This window comes from Theropithecus gelada, chromosome 2, assembly GCF_003255815.1.
Source record: "Theropithecus gelada isolate Dixy chromosome 2, Tgel_1.0, whole genome shotgun sequence".
NCBI classification, from domain to species: domain Eukaryota; kingdom Metazoa; phylum Chordata; class Mammalia; order Primates; family Cercopithecidae; genus Theropithecus; species Theropithecus gelada.
The window spans coordinates 87,611,596-87,636,199 of NC_037669.1; the positions used below are offsets into that span (position 1 = coordinate 87,611,596).

Genomic DNA, 24,604 nt, shown 5'->3' on the forward strand with positions numbered 1-24,604 from the left:
CGCGCAGTCGGAGGGCGGCGGGCGGGCCAGGGCAGCGCGGGCGGCGGGCGGCGGGCGGCGGGTGGCGGGCGCCGGCGGCGCGCGGTGGGCATGGCGGGTGCGGGGCTGCGGGCGGTCGCTCGGCGCTGGCTGCTGTGCGGAGGCCACGGCGGGCCGCGAACTGCCTCGTCCTCGCCCTCCTGCCCTGGCTGCGGCCCCCCGGGTCCCGGCGCCCACTGCCCCGGCGCCCCGCGCTCCGCGCCCGCCCAGACACCCGCAGGCGGCGCCGACCTCAGCGCGCACCTATGGGCTCGCTACCAGGACATGAGGAGACTGGTGCACGGTGGGTGAGCTGGGGCGGGACGTGCGCCAGGGTGTCTTCCGCGTGGACTGACTGACGGACCGAGCCCCAGGGCGCCGCTCCTCCGGGGAAGCACCCAGTGGGGCTCGCCGGGGCCGCGGAGCCCAAGGGCCAGGCTGCTTTTCGCGAGAAGTTCCGGCCGTTCATCCCGGGGGCCTCTGGGGCTCCCCGACGCCCGGGGGCGGGCGGGAGGTTTGTTCCCCGGCTCGGTCTGGGGAGTTCGGGGCGCCTTGAGCGGCTGCCGGAGTGCTGGGCCCCCGCCGTCTTCCTTCGGGGTCCCGCCCAACGTGAGGCCGCGGCGGAAACACCCCCAACCCCTTGTTCTCGGCCAGCCCTTAGTTGGGGCGGGAGAGTGCTGTGGACAAAGCCAGCGAGCGGCGCCGGGCGGAACGGGCTCCTGGGGACGGCCGGACCAAAGGGGACACCGGTTGGACTTCCCAGACACACCTCGATGTCGCCCTGGAGGTCCGGCCCCCTCTCAGCACGGGAAGCGAAGACTGGGAGAAACCAAGTCACCCCCGCCCCCTGTAGCCCAGACTAGAGCTGCAAAGGGCACTTAACCTCCCTGTCCCTGCTCTCTCCCTCTGAGAAATAGCTTGAGGAGGCTGAGGCCCCTTCTTAGAGGGGGCCGGCTAGGGCTCACTAGTGAGGCCCCAGAGCTGAGAGTGCTGGACATCTGACTGCTTGTCTTCCTGCCTCTAGTGGGGCCCTGCTTCTGCAGCAGACAGATGTGGTTTGGGTCGTGACCCTATCACTGAGCAGCTGGGTGGCCCCAGGCAAGCCTCACCCTCTCTCAAGCATGAAACGCAGTCCTGGGGCCTCTCTGTCCCAGGGTTGGGTGATGACTGGAACCAGGCCAAGTGGGGCAGGGGAGCTTCCGGAGGAACCCCCAGGGGTGACGTAGCTTTCATTGTCTGATAAGACAAAGTGGCCCTGTCTGGAAGATTCCAACTGGCTAGACAAGGGTTTTCACTCCGGCTTTGTGGGGTGGCTGAGAATCACTTCTTGACCAGTGAAGGCAGAATGGTAAAGGCCCCTGAGGAATGGTCATTTTGAAGCCTTGGGCATCTGTCCACCCTCGAGGTCCCGGGTTGAGTTTGTGTCTGTGGAGAGGCTGCCCAGTGTTATTTATGAAGTCTTTGCTCTGGGCCTGGAGAAGACCCTGTGAGTATCCTGAGAGGCCTGCCTTGGAGGTTTCAGGGAGGAGCACGGGGATCTACTGGACATTGTCCTCCTGGGCCTGTCTGCATCTTTGGAGCCTCACAGCCCTCTAAGCTCCTCTTGTCATACAACGAGCAAAGTCATTTCCACCAAGATCCCATGGTGAGCACCACAGGAGCCAGCTTCACACCTTTGGGCTAAAGGTCTGCTTTGGGCTAATGCCTATGGGCTAAGAGCATCTCAGCACGTCCCTCAGTCCACCAGCCCCCACCCGCCTGGCCTCAGTGTGGTGACAGTGGGAGGCTAGGCTGAGAGGCAGAGTGATTAATGCAGGTGGGGTGACTTGAATGGTGATCTCAAACCTGGTGCCTGTTACTGGGTGGTTTCGAGCAAGTGACTTCACCTCCCTGAGCCACAGTTTCTTCCTCCGGACAATGGGGGAATAAGTGAGACTGCCTCACAGGGTGAGAGTGAGGATTGAAGGAGACAAGCCTCTAAGACATCCACAAGTGTCATGGCTGCTAGGGAGCAGTTGGCCCTGGGAGCTGGAACCATGGGCAGGTGTGGGAGCTAGGGCTGAGGAGAAAGGAGGGCAATTGCTGGACATGCTGGGTGGGACACACCCTCAGCTGCCCCCCAACCCACACCACCTATGGAAGGGAACAGGCCGCTGTCGCCCCAGAGCCAAGAATTTTCTAGTCTAGAAATCAGGCCAGGCCGCCAGGCCCTGTGGCTCTTTCCCCATCCTGCTTTGTTCTTGGGAGGACTGTCTGCCCCTGGGCCCCTGGGAACATCCTTAAGGGCAGAGGTGAAGGCCAGGACTCTGCCAGCAAGAGGCTGCACTGGCAAGCAGACCCTCCGAGGTCTTCTGCACCAAGAGTCACAGTCACAGTTGGTACCTGGGAACTCAGAGCCATGGGAAGGGCAAGGCCCAGGGTCCTAGTGACACCAGAACCCTAGGCCTTGAGGCGTGGCTCAGAAGCAGCTCCCTAGAGCGTTGCAGTCAACTGTCCAAGTGAGGGCTCCTGTCTACACCCACGGATCTTTGGAGCAGCCACTCTGTACTGGCCCGGGGAAGCAGCCACACCTGATCCCCCACCCACACCCTGAACTTGGCTCCAAAGGAAAGGGGTGGGGATAGAACCCTGTGTTCCCAGAGTGCCTCTGAGGCAGGTGCTCTGGGCACAGAGCACATCAATAAGGTGTCTACCTCTTGAGTGCAGCAGCTGCCAGGCACACTGTGGGGCTTCCCTGGCCCTCTGGCCTGGCAGCTCCTGCTTTGTGATCGGCACTGGGGTTGTGGCTGAGACAGGGATCCCCTGGAGTCTTACAGCTGGGGTCCCTGCAAGGCAGTGCCCTGTGCATCTAGTCCTGCCTGCTCCCTTCTCCCTGCAGCCCCTGCTTCTGGAGGGACACTAGGAAATTGGGGACAGGATGCTCATAGGCTCAGGAAACATATCACCCATTTAATCCTGTATATGTGCGGGTGCAGAGTGAGATTGCTGCACAGAGTAGCACCTTCCATATGACCCTCTTAGTAATTCTGTAGGTTGGTACATTTTTTTTCTTTTTAAAAATGTTTTCACAGAGACAGGGTATCGCTATATGGCTTAGACTGGTCTTGAACTACTGGGTTTCAAGCAATCCTCTCGCCTCAGCCTCCTGAGTAGCTAGGACTATAGGTGTGTGCCACCATACCCCACTTGGTACAATTTTTCCTACCCTTTTAGAAACTAGGAAACTGAGGCTCAAGAGGTGAGGTGACCTTCCTGAAGTCATAGCCATGAGAGCTCCCTCTATCATGGTCTTGTCTGGTTGACCTCATTGCATGTGGCCTTCCTAGCACATCTCCTTTCTTTTCCTTTCCCTTCCACTTTCCCCATTGTACACACAGGGAAACCAGGGCAGGTAACGTGTGGCCTCTCAGCCTCGTCTGCCTCCTTGGGACCCCAGAACCCATGCTGCACAGTGCCCTGCTCAGCACCCTGCTGTGGGCCTCAAAGCCAACTGCACCCTCCTGGGAGCAGCCAGGGACTTGGGGTGGCCACGACCACATCCCCAGAAGGAGCAGCCCGGATAATGGCCCAGAACCTGACATCACGTCCTGCCTGTCGTAATTAGCAATGTTCCCTGGCTAGAGCCAGCAAATGTCATTATATGGGCTGGCGGGTAGCTGAAATCTGATTAGAGGGGCCTCACTCTCCCTGGGCTATGGGAGGTGCACAGAGCTGGCAGCCCGATCAGCAGAGGGACGCCCCCTCCCACTAATGTTCCTGAGCCCCAGTCCCAGCTCTGGGAAAGGTAGAAAAGTCAGCATCCATGGCCTCAGCTCCCTAGTCTGGCCATACAGAGCCAGCCACTCTGGGTTGGAGTCCTCAGTGCCCACACGCTATCCTCACACATAATCCCAGGGAGGCTGAGAGATGAGGCCAGGGGGCAGGGCAGGACCCCTGAGAGAAGCAGAGGAGCCACTGAATTGTAGGCGGCCCAGACAGTGATATTCCTGCATGGGTTTTGAGCAAGTGGGAGGATTTGCACTGTAGAGCATCCCAAAAGCAGCTGTTCTGGGGCTAGGCAGTGAGGAGTTAAGTGACTGCTGCCAAGGTTCTAGCATGGCCCTGTGTCTGATGGGGCTTAGTGATGAAGGCCTGGAGTATCACAGACTCAGTACACCTGGTGGGCTGCAGGAGATAGTGTAATGCAGGCAGGTGTAACCATGGGGAGGAGCTCCAGCCAGGGGCTCTGCCTTACCCTAACCACGTGACCCTGGGCAAGTGACTTCTCTCTGGGCCTGTTTGAGCATCTGCAGCACTGGAATAAGAGGAACCATTGTGGGGTGTTTCTGAGGCTCACAGGGCTAGTCCCCCACAGAGTGCTGAGGAGCCATAGCTGCCGCAGGGATCATCGTCCCCATCACTGCCTCCCTGCATCTCCTTCCTCTAGACCTCCTGCCCCCCGAGGTCTGCAGTCTCCTGAACCCAGCAGCCATCTACGCCAACAACGAGATCAGCCTGCGTGACGTTGAGGTCTACGGCTTTGACTACGACTACACCCTGGCCCAGTATGCAGACGCACTGCACCCCGAGATCTTCAGCGCCGCCCGTGACATCCTGATCGAGCACTACAAGGTGAGACGGGGGTCCTTGCCACCAACACGCCCAGGGCGTGGAGGCCAGCCAGACCCACCTTGGCCTAAGCTCAGGGCTGAGTCGTGGGGCTTCCCTGGCCCTCTTGACTGGCCGCTGCCCTGGGCAGGTGGCTGGATTGACCGCCTGGGGTGGCCACCAGCCAGCAGGTCTGGCAGGGTTATTGGCTTAGGCCTGGCCGCTTTCCCCCGGCAGTACCCAGAGGGGATTCGGAAGTATGACTACAACCCCAGCTTTGCCATCCGTGGCCTCCACTATGACATTCAGAAGGTGAGTGGCTGGACCTGTATAGGGGCTCCCTCCTTGGTGTCCTCTTGGTATGGTCATTACCCCTTAATACCATCCAGCTGGGGTTCTGGTATGGGCTGAAAGAGGCTGGCCTGGGGCCGTGGTGAAACTGCCTCCTCACCGTCTGTCCTGCCTCCCTGACGCCCCCAGAGCCTTTTGATGAAGATTGACGCCTTCCACTATGTGCAGCTGGGGACAGCCTACAGGTCAGTTGGCTCTGCCCCGACCCCACCCCTGCCCCACCCTACACTGCTGTTCTGGCTCAGGACTACCTTGGACTGATGGTATCTTGGGCCTGCTCAGGGGCCTCCAGCCTGTGCCAGATGAGGAAGTGATTGAGCTGTATGGGGGCACCCAGCACATCCCACTATACCAGATGAGTGGCTTCTATGGCAAGGTACTCCATATCCCAGCAGCCAACTTGCCCCATGGACATGTGCCCAAGTCCCAAGGCAGATTTGGAGCCCTCATCTCCAGCACTGAAGTGGGTGGGGCCTCAAAGGGTGTCTGAGACAATGGCCCCCTCCCCAGGGTCCCTCCATTAAGCAGTTCATGGACATTTTCTCACTGCCGGAGATGGCTCTGCTGTCCTGCGTGGTGGACTACTTCCTGGGCCACAGCCTGGAGTTTGACCAAGCGCACCTCTACAAGGATGTGACGGTGAGGATGCTGGGCTTGCCCTCAGATGGCAGGGAAAGCTAAGTCCAGCCACAGCAGGACAGGCCTGCCTGGGCCCTGCTGCACCCTCATTGTCCTCCACCGCCCCCAGGACGCCATCCGAGACGTGCATGTGAAGGGCCTCATGTACCAGTGGATCGAGCAGGACATGGGTAAGGGTGGATAGAAGCCCTGCCGTGGCCAGCCTGAGCAGGTGGCAGAGCTGGCCCTCACAGACCCATCTGCCCCATTAGAGAAGTACATCCTGAGAGGGGACGAGACGTTTGCCGTCCTAAGCCGCCTGGTGGCCCATGGGAAACAGCTGTTCCTCATCACCAACAGTCCTTTCAGCTTCGTGTGAGTCCAGCCCCTGTGGACGGAGGGACAGCAGGGCCAGGGCTCTGGGTGGGGAGGGCAGGCACAGAGCTGCCCTCAGACTACTTGCCACCGGAACCTCCTCCGCACAGAGACAAGGGGATGCGGCACATGGTGGGTCCCGATTGGCGCCAGCTCTTCGATGTGGTCATTGTCCAGGCAGACAAGCCCAGCTTCTTCACTGACCGGCGCAAGTATGGGCATGGTGGGGGTCACAGGGTCAGGAAAGGGGAATAGAGGCCTCCCCACAGTGAGGGGATTGAAGCAGGAGGCCAACCTGGCGTTTGTCCACTGCCCAGTGTGCTTGGGGTGGGAACACCCCCTTGCTGGCATGGGTCCACTTGAGCAGGTAGGCCTTTATGAAGGAGGGATGGGGGTTGCCCGGCCCATGGCCCAGCCACAGACTGGAAGTCAAGCCCTTTACCTGCACCCCAGGCCTTTCAGAAAACTCGATGAGAAGGGCTCACTTCAGTGGGACCGGATCACCCGCTTGGAAAAGGGCAAGATCTATCGGCAGGTAAGGGCCATCTGGGGAAGCAGCACATGGTGGGGGCATGGGGCCTAGCTAGGGCTCCAGGCTGTGCAGAGGCAGCCTCTGAGGAAGCAGCACAGCTCCTCGGCCCTGAGCAGCCTCACACAGGCAATGGCTGGCAGGGAGCAGGTCTGGGTGGCCTCGAGAGCTTGACCTCTGGGTCAAGCTGCCTGGCTTTGAATTCCAAACTCCACTACTCAGCAGAGGGAGTCTGGCCTGGTTGCCTGACCTTTGTGCCTTGCTTCCCTTGTCTGCAAAAGAGGTGTAATACTCTCTACTGAAGCTGTGATATAAAGCCCTCAGAATGGCCAGTGGGCCAGGTGCGGTGGCTCATGCCTGTAATCCCAGCAGTTTGGGAGGCCGAGGCTACAGGATAGCTTATTGAGCTCAGGAGTTTGAGACCAGCCTGGCCAACATGGCAAAACCCCGTCTCTACTAAAAATAGAAAAAATTAGGGCATGCACCTTTGGTCTCCAGAGGCTGAAGTGGGAGGATCACTTGAACCCAGGAGTTCGAGGCTGCAGTGAGCTGTGATCACACCACTGCACTCTAGCCTGGGCAACAATGCGAGACCCTGTCTTCAAAAAACAAGAATGGTCAGAGATCATGAAATGCCTGATAAATGATGTCATTTCTTGGGGCTGAGCACTCTGCTGCAGCCAGAACAAGTCTGGTTGGGGACAGCTCATTGGGTGCTCTAGAGAAACTCCTCCTTCCTGCCTGGCTAGGAAAATGAGAGGGACTGGTGTTGAGGTGGGACTGGGTATCTATGAGCAGGCGTGATTAAGGTTTCGCCCTGGCTGGAATGCAGAAATCCTGGCTGAGCTGGGCTTCTTCAGGCTAGGGGTTCTAAAGGCCTTGGGGCTGGGGCAGGGGGAAGCCAGCAGCTGGCCAGGGGAGCAGTGTGGGGGTGGCCAATGCCCAGGCCTGGCCTGCAGGAAACACTCCCACCCTCTCAGCCCTGCCCACTGCTCTGCCTGCCACCCTTCTGCACCCAAACTCTCCACAGCCCTCGGGCCCAGGTGTGTCCCATCAGCTCTGAGGGGGCTGCTCTCCCCTGTCTTGGCATCCAGCGTCAGCTGAAGAGGGTCATGCACCTTTATGGGAAACACATGACTTTCTTCCCTGGCAGCTTTCAGGCAGTTCTTTATGCCCAATATTCTGAAGCTGCCTTACACTGTGTGTTGGATCCTGCCTGTTACTAGGAGTCTTTCAGTCTCCTGCCCCTTGAGACTCTCTCTCTTGGTCTATGGCCTGACCGGGCCTCTGCCCCTCCACTTGAACTTAGTTCAGCAATTGGCTTCTCCCATACCACCTGTTTCCCCCAGCGCTTCCACTTCTGAGGCTTTGGATGCACAGACTGCTCCAAGAACTGTGCTTGCTGGGTGTCAGTTCCTCTCGCTTTTGGGGTGTGGACTCCTGCCCTGGTGGCTGCTGCCTCAGCACTACTCCAGTGATTCCTGCTCTGGGCCTCTCAGTTTCTGCCGCCCTGTGAGCTTCCCCAGTTACATGTGGGCCTGGCTAAGTATCTCCATCTTTCTCCGGCTCCAAGATGCTGGTGGCCCTGGTGAGGTCTGCCATTGGTCTGCCAGGTCCCTCTGCACTGAGGCAGGGGAGGCCAGCGAGGACTTCAGGGCTGCAGAGCCTTCCCTGCAGTTTCTTCCTTACAAACAGGGATTCAATCCCTAGTCTGGGGTATGTGTGAGACCACAGGGAGCAGGGCCTCAAGGCATGGGCACCATGCCAGGCCTATAGGGCACCTTCCTGCGGCAGGCAGAATCCCCTTCCCAAGTAGGAGGGGAAAGTGACAAGGACCAGGGCCCAGGGAGGGAGCAGCAAGGCCACGGGAAAGGGCAGCTGGCATCCGGCTGGATTTGGGCTGCCTCTGGGGATTTGGGAGGGAGGACTGGTGGAGGACAAGGCACACTTGGCTCAGCAGCGTTCCCCTCCTCTCCCTAGGGAAACCTGTTTGACTTCCTGCGCTTGACGGAATGGCGTGGCCCCCGCGTGCTCTACTTTGGGGACCACCTCTATAGTGACCTGGCGGTGAGGGAGGCAGAGCTGGGCTGCAGGCGGGGAGGGCCAGGAAACCCCACCCCCACCCCCGCAACTGGTGCTGAGCCCAGTTCCGCCGCCCCACCCACCAGGATCTCATGCTGCGGCACGGCTGGCGCACGGGTGCCATCATCCCTGAGCTGGAGCGTGAGATCCGCATCATCAACACAGAGCAGTACATGCACTCGCTGACGTGGCAGCAAGCACTCACGGGGCTGCTGGAGCGCATGCAGGTGTGGGCCGAGGTGGCTGTGGGAGGGCCAGGGCAGTAGCCGCCTGGGTGCATGCACCCAATGCACACCTTGTGTCCCCAGACCTATCAGGACGCGGAGTCGAGGCAGGTGCTAGCTGCCTGGATGAAAGAACGGCAGGAGCTGAGGTGAGCAGGTGGGGCCAGGGCAGGAGTCCCGGCCAAGCCACCACCCCAGGCCTACCCCTCAAGTGCATCGTGTCTCCCTTGCCAGGTGCATCACCAAGGCCCTGTTCAACGCGCAGTTCGGCAGCATCTTCCGCACCTTCCACAACCCCACCTACTTCTCGAGGCGCCTCGTGCGCTTCTCTGACCTCTACATGGCCTCCCTCAGCTGCCTGCTCAACTACCGCGTGGACTTCACCTTCTACCCGCGCCGCACGCCGCTGCAGCACGAAGCGCCTCTCTGGATGGACCAGCTCTGCACTGGCTGCATGAAGACCCCCTTCCTTGGCGACATGGCCCACATCCGCTGAGGGCGCCTTTATTGTCTGGGACAGGCCCCCAGCCCCTCCCGCCCTGTCCACCCTGGGCGTCCACCCAGACAAGCAATAAAAGTGGTCTTCTCCCTACGCGTGCCTCTGCTTTCAGCCCCAGTCTCATCACTTGACTGTGAGGATCCTCTGGGTGTCAGGGAAGTCCTCCTCCAGGAGTGAGTCCTAGGAGAGCAGGGCTGTTGGTGGCGGGCGTGACCGGGGCCTGGGCCCATCCCACATCCGCCACACTTCCATGCTCACATGGAAAGGTTCACAAAAGGTGTCACTGCCAAAGACAGGGTTGGGGACAGAGACCAGGGTGGGGTTGGTCCCTTCTTGCCACGGTGAGAAGTCGTCAGCAGCATCCTCTTCCGCCTGGGAGCAGCAGAGGGGTGAGTGGCAAGGCACCTTGAGCGAGATCCAAGGATCCGCCATGGCAGCCCCAACCCAGCCCTACCTGGAAGGCAGAGAAGCCAAAGCCCGTGGGCTTGCCTTGGGCACGGAGGTAGAGAGCTCCAGCCACCAAGCCAAGCAGTGCTCCAGCAGCAAGCACAGCCCCCACACCTGCCGCCACAGGTGGGGCTTTGGGCGCCAGCACTGCCTGCTACAAACGGAGAGTACTGACCTGGCGGGATCTGTCCCACCACCTTCCCCAGGCTCACAGGTTGTGGGGATGCCAGGAAGGGCTCTGCCTCCCCAATCCCCAACTTACAGGCTGTGGGGGTGCCAGGAGGGGGCTGGCCAGAGCATGGATGATGCCATTGAAGGCCATGATGTCCCACACGATGACATGGCTAACCACAACTGTCCCCGGGGCCTGCAGGGAGACCAGAGTCAAGCCCATGGTGAGCAAGGGCCAGGGCCAACAGGGTGGGACAGCTGCCAGACTCACCACAGGGGCCCAGGAACTGTTGTCAGGGCCTGCATCACTGATGATGAGGCTGAGGCCTGAGTGGGCTGGAAGCAACTTCCCCTGGCTGGCGTTGGCACTTAGGAGGGTGGCGTTGGAGGCGTGCAGCTCCAAGTCTGGGCCACTCAGCGTCTGTGGGCAGAGCAAGGCCTGTTGGCCTGGGCCAGATGGAGATGGCCAATTCGGCCTCTGCTCTGCCCACACCCCTGCTGGTTACCATGTTGTCCACAAAGCCTTCATTGACAGGGACAAAGAGTGTCTTATACGTGAGTTCATCATCCAGGAAGTCCAGGAAGTCGAGACCCCGCTGGGTGGCATTGGCATAGCCCAGTAGCATCTGGCATGGTGGAAAGACAGAACTGTGAGCAGGCTCCCTCCTCGGGGATCCCAGCACCCTCCACCCCCAAGGCTGGGCCCCACACACCCCATAGAAGGTGGAGAAGTTGGCAGTGGCAGCCAGCACATCCAACAGCTTCCCATTGCATGTGCTGATCCCATCACCCACGAAGCCATCTCGGCATCGGCAGGCCACATCTGCAGGAAAGGCAGGTCAGTGGCACAGTGGATTGGTGGGAAGGGGCAGAGCCAGGGAAGTAGGGTTTGGTGGGGTGGACGCACCTTGCACGCGGAAGCAGTAGGCATCCCAGCGCTCCGAGAGGTTCTTGCGGGCACCCAGGCTGACTATGCCCACCCGACCATTGCCACAGTCTGCCACAGGGAAAACCACAGGGTGGGCAGCAGAGCCGTTGGCCAGCCAGCCCATGAGGCACAGGTGGAAGCCCAGCTGTAGGAACAGGAGGGGATGCTGAGACCCAAGACCCAGTCAAGGCCTCCCCCAACACTTGGCCCCAACTTCTGGGCCCCACACACCTGCTGGGCAGCAGAGAGCTGAGGGAATGAAGCAAGGACGGCTCCCTGGGCTTTGCATGCCGCCTCAGCCTCCGAAAAGTTCAGACCATAAGGGCCGCTGGTGGCCTGGAGGTGGAAGACACCAGCCCGTTTCTCTGCAGAATAGAGGGGTGCATGGTCAGCTGGCCAGCTCTGAGGAATGAAATGGGTACTGGGAGTGGGCAGGGGACACACCCTGGAAATGCAGATCAGTGCACACGGCATCTGAGTGGCAGGGTGGTGGCCGGCCCAGGCAGCGGTCCACAGGCGGTTCCAACTCCTCCAGACACTGCAGTCCATCGCCTACGTAGCCTGCGTGGCACTCACAGCGCCGTGTGTTCTGGGGTTGGGGAGAGCAGTGGGCGCCCTTCCGCCCTCAGAGGTCGGAAGGTCTGCCAGGCCTCCCCACCCTGGCTGCTCGGCTCCCCAACCTGCTCACCAGGCCGGTGCTCAAGCAGTCGGCATGCTCGCTGCAGCCCCCGCGGTGGCCATCTGTGCAGGGGTTGCGGGCCCGGCAGCTCCATCCATCACCCTCATAGTCAGGCAGGCAGGTACAAGTGACCGCTGTTCCTACCTGGCTGCAGTTGGCGTGCTCACTGCAGCCACCATGCCCGTCCTGGCACAGGTCTGCCACTGAGGGCAGGGAGGCAGTGGTTGGACCCAGTGACTGCAGGGGAGTGGAGGCCTCCCACCTCCATGTCCCCACCCACCTGCTTACCTGTACACACGCGGCCATCCCCTTCGTAGCCCAGGCTGCACTCGCAGCTGTTGCCTGCACGGCACACAGCCTTGGGTGCACAGGGTGGGGTACACACAGGCTGCAGCTCTGTCCCCGAGGGCCCAGCCCCCAGAACCAGGTTAGTAGTTGCCTTACTGGCCTCTGCCCATTCCACCCACCCTTGGTGCCTTTACTGATGTGTGCACATGTACACAAGTGTGCAGGGTGGGCACAAGCACGGGGCTACTCACCCAGTTGCACCTCACAGTGTGACCCAGTCCAGCCTTCATCACAGAAGCAGGAGCCAGAGCCCCCAAGGCCCTCATCACAGCGGCCATGCACAGTGCAGCGGCAGGCTGGGGAGAGGGACAGGCAGGAAGATAAAGATTGGCCCACAAGGGCCAAAGGAATCGGGCCGTGGGGCAGGCAGGGACGGCCCACCTTGACAATGGGGCCCAAAGGCACCCGGTGCACAGAGTTCACAGGCTGTCCCAGCAAAACCTGAACGGCACAGACACTGCCCACTGCCACTCATGCCGTCCATGCACATGCCACGGTCACTACAAGGGCTGCTGGGGCCGCCAGGGCAAGCTGGGGATGGGGTAGGAGAAGTGAGGTGGGGCCAGGGGCTCTCACCAGGACCCCCATACATGTACCTCCAGCCTAGCCCTGCCATCTGTCCCCGACCCATGTCCCCACACTGCTAAGATCCCTCCAGGCCTGTGTCCTGGAGAGCATCCAGACCCCCCAGCACTCCTCCCCAGGTTCTGCACCGTCCACACTCCCACCCTGCCTCTCCCAGCACTCCCGCTAGTAAAATCTACTCACCACCCAGAGCTCCCCAGCCCTGGATGCCCCAACACCCTCTCAGGGACAATGGCCAGAGCTGTGCCTTGGCTCTCTTGGGGAACAGAGGAGCCAGTCAACAGTGTCTGCAATGCTCACCTTGGCACTCACTGCCATAGTGACCAGGGCAGCAGCTGGGCTTCCAGGTGGTGGTGACACAATTGCGGTGGCAGCCCCTGCCCAGGCCTTGGGGCCTAGCCCAAAGGCTGTGCTGGACCCAGACGCTGTGTAATCCCAAAGAGCGCAGCGGAGGGGACGTCCAGAACTTCGGGTACAAGCGCCAGCAGGCCTCAGGGCTGCCCTGGGCCAAAGGAGTCAGGCCGCAGTCGGGTGGTTCTGAGTTTGGTGGTCTTTGGGCTCTGCCTGCCCCCACCCCACCACCCCCACTCAGCCCCTAGCCCTGTACCTGCTCCTGTGACCCCTCAGGACAGGGTGGCTCCAGCCCACAGATGCTGCAAGTGTTCTGGAAGGGAGGGAAGCCAACACAGCAAAGTCAGATGGACGGACACCACAGGGGTGGGCTTCTACCCGTCTGCCTCTGGCCTCCCTCACCAGTCGCAGGGGCCGGGTCTCAAAGTGGTCACAGCGAGCACCAAGGCCAGGTGGCTCCAGCAGCTGGTCGATGCCATAGGCCAGGCCACCCTCAAAGGGCAAGTGCCGCTGCACAATGCGGGCATCATCCTCACCCACCATGAGCTCACCCTGCAAGGAGAGAATGTGAGGTATGCGGGGGTCACAGGTGCACTCCAACTCCACTGCCAGGGCCCCTGCCTCCTACTCCCCTCATCCAAGCCCTCTCCCCAGACTCACGGGCCGCGTTCGGCTGCAGGAGAAAGAGATGGGGGTCCCATGCATGGTTCGAAGTGGGCCCAGGTTGGGCAGGTCAGATGCCAAGGCCTGAGCAGGTGGAATCATGATTGGAGGTGGAGAGGCAGGGTGAGCTGCAGACAGTGAGGACCAAAGTTGGAGGCTGTACCCACCTCGACATTGCGGATCATGTGGCCCCGCAGAATGGCTGCTAGCTTGTCACGGTGGTCCTCATGGTACAGCCAGGCCTGGCGATCCGGAGGCAGGGCTCGAAAGGCGGCGTCTGTGGGCCACAGCATTGTGAAGGGCCTATGGGATGCCTCTCGAAGCAGGGGCAGGAGGCTGGCCACCTGGTGGGGTGCAGCAAAGGTGTGGCAGTCGCAGCCCACTCAGAGACTAGTGAGCAAAGGCAGGGAGCTATGCCACAGAGCAGGAAGGGGCTCCACACTCACCCACTCTCATCTGTGACCATCCCAGGCAGGAATGTGTGTGCACACATCTCAACTGTGCACACTGCTATCAGAAATGCGGGCACACATAAGCACACCCATGTGCTCACCCTGGGGTGCTCATGCACACAGATGTGGCTTGTGCACACGTGAGTTCACACAGGCTCACATGGGACAGTGGGCACACAGGTGGGCATGCACGCACAGGTACGCATACACACTTGCACACACTTCCATGTGCATATGTGTCCACAATGACAGGCCCACACGGGAGCAGTACCTTCAGGAGACCACTGAAGATCTTGTAACCGAAGCCCTGGGCAGCAGCAGTGACATTTCTCTGAGGAAAGGCTCTCATAAACAGCTAGGCCAGGCGAGAAGGGAGGATCCCAGGCCCCCAGCTGCCTGCCTTCCACCTCCCAGGCCCCTGCCTGTCATACCCTTGGGATGGGTTCATCATCCGGCTCCCAATGCAGCGCGTCGGGGGGCAGCAGGACACGGTCGATGAAATGCAGGATGCCATTAACGGCCTCATGGTCGCTGCTCACTACACGCGCGAAGTCATTGAGGTATATGCTGCCCTGGGGGCGGGGCACAGGGCTGATAAAGCAGATGGGTGGGGTGCTTGGAAGCTGTCAGGGCCTGAGGTGTGGGCGGAGCCTGGGTTGGGCGAGTCTTAGGGTGCAGGCAGTCCCGGGTTCGGGACCAGGACAAGAGGTGGGCGGGGTCTGGGGCGGAGTCAGGGCAGGGGGCGGGACTCAGTCCTCAGAAGGACGCAAGGGCGCTGGGCAGGACAGGCCCACGGCAGTGGGCCAGGACCAGGTCGCGGGCGGGGTCTGGGGCTGGACTCAGCTCTGTCTCTGCGAGGCCCTCCTGGTTGGGGGAGGTGAGGGTGGTGACTGCGTGGGGCTCGGGCACAGGCGCGCAGGGGCGGGGCAGGCCAGAGCCGGGGCTCACCTCCCTCTCGCTGAAGCGCAGTGGGTGCCCCGAGAGCGCTGTGGCGTACCCCTGCTCCAGCAGGTCCTCGCTCCGCAGCCGCCGGCAGCCAACCACATGGTAGCGAAACACCAGCTGGCGATGAGCGCGAATCCGGGCCAGCTCATCCTGGGGTGGAGTCGCGAGGGGAGTGGGGTCCCTGACTGTTGCCTCAGCCCAAGCAGGGCCACCACCAGAGCGCCCAGCCCTGCCCAGCGTCGCTCTGGGGGCTGCATACCTGCGACAGGTTGCTCATTAGATCTGCGTGCGGCACGAAGATGGTGAAAGGCCCATCGCCCTTGAGCTCCTTGTATTCCTGAGGGAGGCAGCAACAGCGTGAGTGGAAGGGGAGAAGCCTGAGGCCTCCATGGATCTCCTGGGGAAGACTTGGACTCAGAGAGAACAAACCAGCCAACCCCCTGACCAGATGGGAACAGAAGCCCAGAGACGGGTGGGACTTGCAGGTCACAGAGGCCCAAGCTGGCCACTCACCAGGAGGCGGAGGCTGAAGAATGAGGCATGCTTATCCCTCAGGAGCTCCTGGGGGGGCGAGGGTCAGCTCAGATTTGGGGCAGCCCCCATTCAGGGCCTGGTGCCTGTCCCAGCACCTGCAGCCCAAGGTCTAGCCAAGGCAGACATGAGGAAAGGAAAGCCGCGGGGTCTGAGTTGGGGTCAGGGCTGGTTTCATGGGTCATAGCTGGGGCCAGGCCCAGGTACAGTCAGAGGTCAGGCTCAGTGTCATGGTCAGGGCCAGGATCAGGATCAAATCGGGGCTTTGCCAAGACCACGGGTCAGGCCCATGGGGCACAGCCAAGACCAGATCAGGGGTCTGACTTGGGCATCATTACCAGGCCGACTCGGGCACGGCAGGTGAGGCCGTCCCCCACGGTGTTGGCTGTGTCGCAGGTACACGTCCTCTGGCCATCCCCTGTGCTTTTGCAGGTGGCATATGGGCTGCAACCTCCATTGTTCTGAGGCAGGGACAGGAGAGGAAGGTATCAGTGGCTTCCAGGACTTCTCTATCCCACTCAGCCCTGTGAAAGAGGCCATGAAGGCCCCTGCTCAGCCCCCCAGATTCCATTTGCTACTGATCAAACTCGAGCTTCAGGGGAGCATAGCCCACCCTGCAGAGGCCCTTAGGACCCTGCTGGAGGTGAGGAGGGCAGGTTCCTGCCTCAGTCCCCTCTCCTTCTCCTCAGCGAAGGAGGGCGGGACCAGGTGCCTGACCTTAGAGCAGGGGTCCAGGAGCTCGCAGGTCCGGATGCCATCCCCACGGTAACCCTCGAGGCAGCTGCAGGAGACCTGTCCCCAGTCTTGATCAGTGGGGCTGCTGGGAGCCAACAGCTGGCCAGCACCCTGTGTAAAAGGGTCACCCCCTCCCCGGGCCTGCCCTGAAGGGAGGCCCCATCCTGTGAGGGCATGGCATGACCCCCCAAGTCCAACCCTGCCATGCTGACCTGCTGGGGGCCAGTGGGGATGCACTCAGCATGAACGTGGCAGCCCCCATGGTGGATGAGACAGCTGTTAATTTCTGGGGGAAGAGACACTGGGATGGGGGTGGCCCTTAGAGGACCGCCTTCATCTGTCCTCTGTACCATCTGTCCCACCCCCTTCTCTCTCAGCACCCCCAGTCCCCACAAGTCCCACATGCCCCTCAGCCCTTCCTAATCTGACTCAGATCACTGAAGCCAGACCCCTAGCCCCACATACAACCCAGGTTGGGGGCCTAGTCTCACCCTGGCACAGCTCCCCGTCGCCCATGTAGCCATCCTGGCAGGTGCATGTCCGCTGCCCAGGTGCCACCTTGGTACAGTTGGCGTGAGGGGAGCAGCCTCCATGGCCATGGGCACAGGGGTCCACCTCTAGGGGGAGATGGTCCCAGAGAGTCCTTAGGAGTAGGCACAGGGCCAGGGGCAGGACAGGAGGGGAGGGCATGAGAGAAAGGAAAAGGTCAGAGGGAAGGGTGAGTCCCAAGATGGGACAGTGAGGGGGGCTGGGCCTAGAGGAAATGAAGGGGGATCTGTGTGGACAGCCACCCCAAAAGTTCAGAGAGGGCTCTGGGCGTCCATGTGGCTGGACCTGAACAGAAGACGCCATTGCCGGAGTATCCTGCAGCACAGGCGCAGATGGAGGCTCCGGCCGAGTCCTGCACGCAGCTGGGAGAGGTGGTAGTGGCTGAGCCCATGCCTGTCCAGCCGTGCCTTGACCCCCAGGCTCCCCGCCACTCACCCACCTGCCTCAGGCTGGGCCTACTCACTTGGCATTGGGGTCGCACTTCCTAGGGCACTGAGGACTGGTGATTTCTGGGGGGCAGGAGGATGACTCTGGTCATTCAGACCCAGGAACAGCCTCCTCAGGAGCCACCTGCCCCCTCCCCCTTGGGACCCACTCACTCTGGTCACAGCGGAGGCCCTGCCAGCCCACGTTACAGACACAGCTTCCATCCCCTTGCAGCCCCTCCTGGCACAGCCCATGGGCACAGTCACATACTGCAGTGGGATAAAGGAGAACAGGAGTTTCCCAGTGCCTCCATCTTGTCCCGGCTGGGGTCTCCAGGCTGCTCTCTGCTGCCAGGAAGCCCACCCCCACCCCTCCCCAGTCCTCACCTCCGGTGCAGTTGGGCCCGTAGCGGCCCAGCTCACACATCTCACAGGCCGTTCCATGGAAGCCCTCATGGCAGTGGCACTCCCCACTGCCCAGGAACCTGTCCTGGCACTGCCCATGGCCCGAGCACACCCCCCCCAGGCCTCCTGGGCATGGCTCACACAGCGTACCAAAGAAACCAGGACAGCAGTCTGGCACCTGTCAGTGTTGGGGGTGGAAGAGAGGGAGAGAGGCCCAGCAAGGTGTCGGGGGAAGGGGAACGGGGGCATCTCGGGGCCACAGAGCCACGGAGCAAAGCCCCTCAGAACCCCAGACCCAGGGACGAGCAACTCAGAGCCAAAAGAGACACAGAGATGCCTCCTAAAACCCTCCCTCTGGCAGGGTGGGGAAACTGAGGCTCAAGCAAGGAAGGGCTGCACCCAGATCCCACAGTGAGGGGCCGAGCCAGGCCCAGTTGCTGCCTCTGGGGTTTGGCTGACAGAGCCAGCTCCAGACTGCCCTTTCTTCCTCTCCCGGTCTCCACTCCCTCCCCCAGGGGAGTTGACACAGGGACAAACAGTAGCCCTCTGACTTCAGCCCTCTCTCCCCTCTCCTTCTTCTGGGTTCTGGCCTCACCCTAGTCCCAGCCCAGTTTCTGCCCTTAAGATCCAAACTGGGCTCCCCCCTGGGCCCCACCCACTCCCACCTCCTTCTCTCCTGACAGGCTTTGGGGGGGCTTCAGGGCAAACCTGGATCTTCTTGGCACATGTGTAAGAGCAGCCCCGGGAGAAGGAGAAGCCAGATCGGTAGACACAGCTCTTCCTGGGTGTGTCCTGGAAATGGCGACAGGCAGAAGGGGTCAGCCAGTGGCTCAGGCAGGGGCAGCGCAATGAATGGGGAGACAGACAGATGGACTACAGTGTCAGGCAGATGAGCAGAACAGCAGAAGGGTCAGAGAGGGACCAAGACAGGCAGACCGATGGGAGAGGGCAGACAGGATCCAAGCCTCGGGCCGCAAGTCTGAGGGAATCTCCCCTCAGTAGAGCCATGCCAGCCCTCCAGGCCTCTATGGGGATGTCAGCCACCCAGTTCCCTGTGCCTGGAGGCCTGGGCCAAACAAAGTTGGGCTGGAGGGTGAGGGGATTGGGCACCTTGGAAGAAGTGAGGGCAGGCAACGCAGGGACAGAGCTACGCTAAGCCCAGTCTCACCTGCAGCTGGAAGCCCTGAGTGCAGCGGAATTTCCTGGTGCAGTTTACACATTTCTCCTAGAGGGAAAAAAGGTGGGGCATCAGGCAGTCCAGGCCTGGATCCCTGCCCTTCCTCCAGGACAGGCTGACCCATGCGCTCCTCCCCACCAGTCAGGCCAGCCAGCAGCTCCCAGCTCTGAACTCCGGTGCCGGCCTTCCTCTGGCCCCAGCCTCTCACCCTCAGGGCCTCAGCGTGGCTATGCAGGCAGCGACTTGAGCCCACCGTCAGGACCCCTGACAGACCAATCAGCGAGCGGCCAGGGGCCTCCAGCATGGGACCTTCCAGTGGCACATGGTTCACCTCAGGCTGGGGAGAGGGATGGAGGCTGAATCCACCCACCCACCACCCTCACCTGGCAGGGCTATAAGGTCAGGCGGTACTCCAGGGCCGGGGGCGTCCCTGGAGCAGAGGTTGGAGGTTGGAGGCTCACAGCTGGGGACACTCCAAAGGGAAGGGATCTTCAGGGATAGGGGCCCAGGCTAGGGTCTCCTTGCTCCCTGACCCCCAAACCTGGCCACTGTGGTTGTAGAAGACGATCCAGTGGGCAGGGCCCAGGAGGGAGTTGCGGTGTCCACCCTTCCGCAAGGTTTCCATGGAGAGGGCCTCCCCCAGGACCACATGGTGCCGCACTGTGTCTGCGTCCTGGGAGAGAAGGAGCGAAGTCAGGGGACTCCAGGATAACAAGTGCCCTGGACAACATGCCGCACCCACCGTGTCCCTTCATGGTGGGATGGGAGGCTCGCCCTCTGTGCCTTTGCCCTCCCCGCCATTGCCCCAGCCCCATGGCCTCACCAGGTGGCTGCTGTTGCCCTGAGCCTCCAGGGAGCGGTTGGTGGGCACAAAGATGGTGTAGGCAGTGGCAGCCTCAATCTGGGACACCAACCTATGGCGCTAGGGATGGGGTGGAGGTCAGGGATGGGCATATTAGTTGTCAGTCCTGACACTGGGAGCCAACCAGCTTCCTCTGGACCTGGGGCACAGTGTCCCCTGAGCAGGCATGTCCCCTCTTGCCAGCCTTCCTTACCTGCAGCAACTCCCGGAAGAGGCTGAAGGCAGGCACCAAGTCCAGCTGCTGCAGCAACCCCTGCCCACCGGGCACATCCCCTCGGGAGGGCAGTAAGACCTGGTACAGAGCACAGGGCCTGGTCAGCGTGTCATTGCTTCACGGCCTGCCTGCGAGGTTCCCTGCACACACCCTCCTCCTGCTGTACCTGGCTGAGGATGTGTAGGACACCGTTGGTGGCAAGGAGGTCAGCCACATCCACGCTGGCATTCTGCACCCAGACCCTCTGGAAGGCAGCAGCAGAGCTTAGCCACAGGTGGGCGCAGATAGACCCTTAAAGGTGGGACAGCCCCAACAGAGAGACTGCTGGGCACACAGGCACCCACAGGTGGTCCACAGGCTGGCCCATGAGCTGGGTCCTGCACAGAAGCTCCTCCCAGGAACTGACTCTGATCCTGAGTCAGACTCAGGATCCACCAGCTGGGCACACAGACTCTCCCCAGGGTCCGTGGTGAGAGGGGCGCTTGTCCATGTGCAGACTCAGATGGACAGACAGCCCCTGCAGGCAGTCACTCCTGGCCCAGAGACTCAGTGCCGATCAGCAATGCATCCTGAGCACATCCTTTGAGCCCGGCTCTGGGCAGGGTGAGGGGACCCCAATCTCATCCCATGGGGCCCCTGATGTGGGACAGCCTGTAGCCACTCAGGCTCCCTTCCATGCCCCACCTGTCCCCTTTTCTGCCCAGAGTTCACCACATACCCCACTAATGTTGCGAATCTCCCAGCGTGTGGTGGGGTTCAGGGTGGCCACTTCCTGCCCACCCAGCCGGGCCAGCTCCTCCTCGAAGAGTGCACCCTGGAGAAAATGGGCCCTGACAGGGCACAGTTTGGGGGGGGTCATGGAATCAGGTTAGTGTAACTTACAGAGACCTTTGGGACTGGGCCCACCCCAAGGGGTGAGTGCCTGCCAGGCTGAGGACTCGCTAGAGAGGGGCTGGGTCCCACAAGGAAGCCCCCTCCCACAGCCTGGCAATGGCGGCCCCACCTGACCAGGCTCGGCAGCATCCTTGGCTGCAACCAGAAAGCTCGCTCCTCAGGGTTCAGCTGACGGACGGCAGCCTCGGAGGGCACCAGGGCTGTGACTCGGCCATCGGCAGGAAGCGTGATGTCGGCACTCTGCATGCACACCGAGAGTAGGGGCAGGAGGAGTGAGGAAGGCAGCCATCATCTTCAGATTCCCTGCTCTAGGCTCCAGGCCTGCCCCCAACCTCCCACTCTTGGAGATGTTATATGGCACCCCTCCATCCAGGCAGGCCTCCTGGATTTAAACCCTCAACCCCAGCATTCTGCCCTGTCCTACCTTAAACCACTGGTAGAAGATGGAGAAGTGGGCATTTGCCTCCAGCTCCTAAGGGAAGGGAAAAGGCTGAGGTCACAGGACCAAGGGCAAATTCAAGCCCTTCCCCACCACGGATCCTGAGCAGTGCCCCTTTCCCACCTGAGGTGCCGGAGAGGGCTCCTCCCCAAGCACAGGGAAGACAGAAAACAAGTCTGAGCACCCCTTACCCGGAAGATGTCTCCATAACAGCTGAAGCCATCACCCCCAAAGCCAGGGGGGCACGTGCAGACCCGCTGACCTCCCCCCACTGCCCGGCAGGTAGCCTGGGGTGGGAGTGAGAAAGGGCCTCCATTCAGACCCAGATGGCAGCTGGGTCCCTCCCTCCCCCATCTCTCTGCCTGTCCAGCCACCCAGCCCCAGCCCCTGCCCCTTGCTCTGCAGCCACCCAGTCTGTGTTGGTGGCACTCCTTCGGTGTGCCTAGCCCTGCTCCCCAGGATTACTGGGCATTTGACACGAGCATTACCCACGCCAGGTGGATACGAGGGAGCTCAGGGCTGTGGGAGCACCCAGGAGGCCCTGTATCCTCTGGAGCCAGAGCTGAGAGCAGAAGGAGCTAGCCAGGCCCAGGTGCAGCTCGCAGAGGCAGGGGTGTGGTAGGGTGGAGCAAGGGCAGGGGACAGTGAAGATCTCAGCGCAGCCAAGGACAATGGAAGCGGGGCAGGAGTGGAACAGAGAGAGGAGGCTGGGCAGGGGCAGGTGAAGTGGGACAGGAGTGACATGGTTGAATTTGAAGTTTAGAAAGATCTTAATCCTGACAGTATACAGAGAGACACCCAGAGATGGGGAGGGAGGGAGAGAGCTGCAGCCTAGGCCCACCCCAGAAAGCCTCCCCAGGACTCTGAGCCTTGCACTCCCTTACCAGGCCGTGGCAGCCACCATTGCCTGCCCGGCAGGGGTCGATGGGGCTGCACTGGTAGCCGTCCCCGGCAAAACCCAGCTTGCAGGTGCATCGGCTCTGGAGAGGTTAGGAACAGACAGCCTTGTCTCATGATGAGCATCCAACCCTTTCTTCCTCCATTACTTGGCTCTCTCTGGGCACTGCCCCCGGGGAGGCCTGTCCAGAGCCCAGAGGAACTTCTCCCAGCCCTACTCTCGGAGATCTGTGCTCCAGATGGGGAGACAGAGGCCCTAAGGGGAGACTGGCTCTCAGGATGAGTCCACGGAGGTGAGAGTATTGGCAGAGAAGCATCTGTGGACACTTGGTGCCCCTACACTTGGAGCCTGGGACCCTGCCAGGGCCATTGAGGCTAACAGTTTGTGGCAAGTGGGTAGGCATCTGCCAAGGCTGGCCCCAGGATAGTGGCTCAGATCCCACCTCCACCCCTGCCACTCTACTCAGCTGCTCTGGTCCCCCAACCAAATGCCAGTGCCCCTGGGCTTGTGTACATTGCAGGTGAGTGACCAGTGAGACCCCTCAGATCTTAGGTGCCCTTGTTTGCCCGTTGGGGGCATCTCACTGGCGCATTCAACACCTCTGTTCTGAATTAAGGCCCTAATGGGGTTTGGAGCTCCAGCTGTTACACCTATCAGTTCTTACTGCTAAGGCCCCACGGGCTGGTGCCCAGAGGCCACCTTGGAGTTGGGAGGACAGGGAGCCCCACAGGCCTGGCCATGCAGAGGCTGACCCTGACCAGCCAGGCCTGGCCTCCCACTTGGCACGTTAGACAGTCTTCAATGCCTGTCTGAACACTGGTTCACCAGTCCCAAAATGCTCCGCATGGAAGGCTCCAGGTTCTGAGCTCCGGTGACTAGATTCAGACACTGCAAAGTTCTGGGGCTGGATTTCCATGAGGCTAAAGTTTTGGGGAGGTCACTCCCATGGGCAGGGGCTCTTCCTGCTTTGCTCAGTGTCGTATTCCCTATGTCTAGAACAGGGACTAGCATGGAACAAGTGCCTGATAACACCTGGGAAAGTAATGAGCGGATGGATGAAGGAGTGAATCCCAGATGCCACTACTCAGCATGTCAGCACTGGGTTCTCATCTGCACCTGAGGTTCCAGACCCTGAGCACCTGACTCTGCATTCTGGGAGTCAGATGGGGCAGGGAGAGAGTCCCCCAGAACCAAGGCTCCCGCCCCTTCTCTGCTGCACCTCACCTGCCCAGGGCCCACGTAGCTGCAGAGGGCATCGGCGTGGCAGCCACCTCTCACGTCCAGTTCACACTCATCAATAGCCACACAGACGCGGCCATCCCCACTCCAGCCTTTGTGGCATGTGCAGTGGTGGGAGCCCAGGGACCCAGGGACACACTCAGCCTGTGAGAGCCAGGACAGATAACTCAGGGACACAGGAATGTAGGCAGAGGGCTAGGGCATCCCACCTCCTGCCTCTGGGTCAGAACTCCAGGGAAGGAGCAAGGGGACTGACATTCTCTGAGCAGCCGCCGCGGTCCGGGTGGGAGCAGGGGTTGCTGGGTGTGCAGGAGAAGCCATCACCCTCAAAGCCATCAAGACAGCGACATCTGGGGGTGGGTAAAGGAGGGGGCTCCAGTGAGCCTCAGGTGCGAAAGGTCACAGGTGGAGCAGACAGAAGATGTGAGTCCTCACCTGGCAACACCCTCCTGGCTAACACAGCGGGCATGCAGGTGGCAGTGCTGGGCCAGCCCTGTGGGCCCACAGTCCCCCATGGACTCGTTGCAGAACCGGCCGCTGAAGCCGGGGGCACACGTGCCCTGCTGGCACACCCCCCCACTGCCTGGGCGGTTGTCGCAGAGACCGTGGACACAGCCGCAGTCTGTAGGGAGTAGATGGGAGCAGGGAAACTGAGAAGCAGGAGGCAGGGCTGGCCGGGAGCCAGGATGGATTTGGGGGATATAGGGAGTGGGGCAGCCAGTACAGATTTGACTTCAGGGAGGAAAAATCAGAGGTTATCTCAGACTCAATGGGCAGGCAGATGAAATGTGAAGGGGGGCATTCTGAGCTTTCAATTATCCCATTCTAGTTGTCCTGATCCCAACACCACCATCAGGAAGTTCTTCAGTGTGTCTGGCCTAAGTCCCACATATTTTAAATTAAGCCACAGTTCCTTTCCTGGCATGGGTGAAGCAGACAGCATCTCCTTTCTGTTCTCAAATCTTCCTCCACTCCCCCCTGGCTTTCATCCCTCCTCCTGGGGCTTCATTTCCCTTCTTGAGAGCCCCCAGACCCGTTTCTAACCAGACCTTTTTTCTCCCTAGGAGATGGCCTGAGCCAGAACCACCCACCTTCCTGGCACTGATCTCCATGCTTGTTTGGGTTGGAGCAGATGTGGCAGGCGATGCCCTTGTAGTCTGGGAAGCAGAGGCAGGCCCCGTTGCCCTGGATCCCATCACTGCACTACAGAGTGAGCAGGAGGCAGGATCAGTCATGGGAAAGGGACTCTACATCCCTTCTCCCAACACCCCCTCCTTTCATGGGCTGGCTCTGAGCTCTTGCTACCCATGAGAGCTCATCCTGGAAGGGATCTTCAAAATCACTGATGCCACCAAAGACCTATCCCCTAAAAGGCACCTGGCCC

The 24,604-nt window shown here is 61.0% G+C and overlaps 2 protein-coding genes across 3 annotated transcripts in view; one reads left to right on the forward strand and one right to left on the reverse strand.

Moving 5' to 3' along the window:
- Positions 1–52: 52 nt before the first annotated feature.
- On the forward strand, positions 53–9,394 carry NT5DC2 (5'-nucleotidase domain containing 2). 2 transcript variants are annotated; one of them, XM_025377901.1, is made up of 14 exons: positions 53–322; positions 4,445–4,629; positions 4,843–4,917; positions 5,086–5,141; positions 5,239–5,332; positions 5,467–5,595; positions 5,705–5,765; positions 5,847–5,949; positions 6,060–6,161; positions 6,403–6,484; positions 8,459–8,545; positions 8,647–8,787; positions 8,869–8,933; positions 9,019–9,394. In XM_025377901.1, exons 1-14 carry the CDS (start codon positions 91–93, stop codon positions 9,278–9,280), a joined length of 1,674 nt encoding a protein of 557 aa, XP_025233686.1. In that variant the 5' UTR covers positions 53–90; the 3' UTR covers positions 9,281–9,394. The 2 variants fall into 2 exon arrangements, with proteins under 2 accessions (XP_025233686.1, XP_025233687.1); XM_025377902.1 differs by lacking the exon at positions 4,843–4,917 and having other exon boundaries at positions 82–322; positions 9,019–9,376.
- Positions 9,255–24,604, reverse strand: part of STAB1 (stabilin 1) — a 29,596-nt gene continuing 14,246 nt past the window's right edge. Inside the window, exons 22-69 of the mRNA XM_025377898.1 lie at positions 24,312–24,423; positions 23,656–23,842; positions 23,477–23,570; positions 23,206–23,364; positions 21,968–22,063; positions 21,275–21,370; positions 21,069–21,116; positions 20,754–20,884; positions 20,469–20,580; positions 19,917–19,994; positions 19,730–19,828; positions 19,498–19,596; positions 19,216–19,347; positions 18,883–19,011; positions 18,666–18,722; positions 18,206–18,289; positions 17,480–17,675; positions 17,267–17,362; positions 17,131–17,176; positions 16,953–17,029; positions 16,610–16,735; positions 16,331–16,404; positions 16,101–16,175; positions 15,722–15,844; positions 15,366–15,413; positions 15,112–15,189; positions 14,856–15,002; positions 14,339–14,479; positions 14,179–14,238; positions 13,623–13,799; positions 13,453–13,539; positions 13,195–13,344; positions 13,049–13,105; positions 12,742–12,943; positions 12,238–12,387; positions 12,048–12,152; positions 11,797–11,904; positions 11,518–11,711; positions 11,274–11,418; positions 11,061–11,194; positions 10,809–10,974; positions 10,615–10,724; positions 10,408–10,527; positions 10,173–10,322; positions 9,993–10,097; positions 9,738–9,884; positions 9,542–9,655; positions 9,255–9,463 (exon numbers count right to left, since the gene is read on the reverse strand). Coding sequence (XP_025233683.1) covers positions 9,407–9,463; positions 9,542–9,655; positions 9,738–9,884; positions 9,993–10,097; positions 10,173–10,322; positions 10,408–10,527; positions 10,615–10,724; positions 10,809–10,974; positions 11,061–11,194; positions 11,274–11,418; positions 11,518–11,711; positions 11,797–11,904; positions 12,048–12,152; positions 12,238–12,387; positions 12,742–12,943; positions 13,049–13,105; positions 13,195–13,344; positions 13,453–13,539; positions 13,623–13,799; positions 14,179–14,238; positions 14,339–14,479; positions 14,856–15,002; positions 15,112–15,189; positions 15,366–15,413; positions 15,722–15,844; positions 16,101–16,175; positions 16,331–16,404; positions 16,610–16,735; positions 16,953–17,029; positions 17,131–17,176; positions 17,267–17,362; positions 17,480–17,675; positions 18,206–18,289; positions 18,666–18,722; positions 18,883–19,011; positions 19,216–19,347; positions 19,498–19,596; positions 19,730–19,828; positions 19,917–19,994; positions 20,469–20,580; positions 20,754–20,884; positions 21,069–21,116; positions 21,275–21,370; positions 21,968–22,063; positions 23,206–23,364; positions 23,477–23,570; positions 23,656–23,842; positions 24,312–24,423 — 5,478 coding nt within the window. The 3' untranslated portion in view covers positions 9,255–9,406. The remainder of the gene's footprint in view (positions 9,464–9,541; positions 9,656–9,737; positions 9,885–9,992; positions 10,098–10,172; positions 10,323–10,407; positions 10,528–10,614; positions 10,725–10,808; positions 10,975–11,060; positions 11,195–11,273; positions 11,419–11,517; positions 11,712–11,796; positions 11,905–12,047; positions 12,153–12,237; positions 12,388–12,741; positions 12,944–13,048; positions 13,106–13,194; positions 13,345–13,452; positions 13,540–13,622; positions 13,800–14,178; positions 14,239–14,338; positions 14,480–14,855; positions 15,003–15,111; positions 15,190–15,365; positions 15,414–15,721; positions 15,845–16,100; positions 16,176–16,330; positions 16,405–16,609; positions 16,736–16,952; positions 17,030–17,130; positions 17,177–17,266; positions 17,363–17,479; positions 17,676–18,205; positions 18,290–18,665; positions 18,723–18,882; positions 19,012–19,215; positions 19,348–19,497; positions 19,597–19,729; positions 19,829–19,916; positions 19,995–20,468; positions 20,581–20,753; positions 20,885–21,068; positions 21,117–21,274; positions 21,371–21,967; positions 22,064–23,205; positions 23,365–23,476; positions 23,571–23,655; positions 23,843–24,311; positions 24,424–24,604) is intronic.

What these genes read in the sequence shown, in the direction of transcription:
- NT5DC2 (XM_025377901.1), top strand. Translation starts at nt 91, where the DNA reads ATGGCGGGTGCGGGGCTGCGGGCGGTCGCTCGGCGCTGGCTGCTGTGC. An exon ending in AACAGTCCTTTCAGCTTCGT is followed by an intron (nt 5,950 to 6,059) that starts GTGAGTCCAGCC and finishes TCCTCCGCACAG; the next exon opens with AGACAAGGGGATGCGGCACA. An exon ending in AAAGAACGGCAGGAGCTGAG is followed by an intron (nt 8,934 to 9,018) that starts GTGAGCAGGTGG and finishes CTCCCTTGCCAG; the next exon opens with GTGCATCACCAAGGCCCTGT.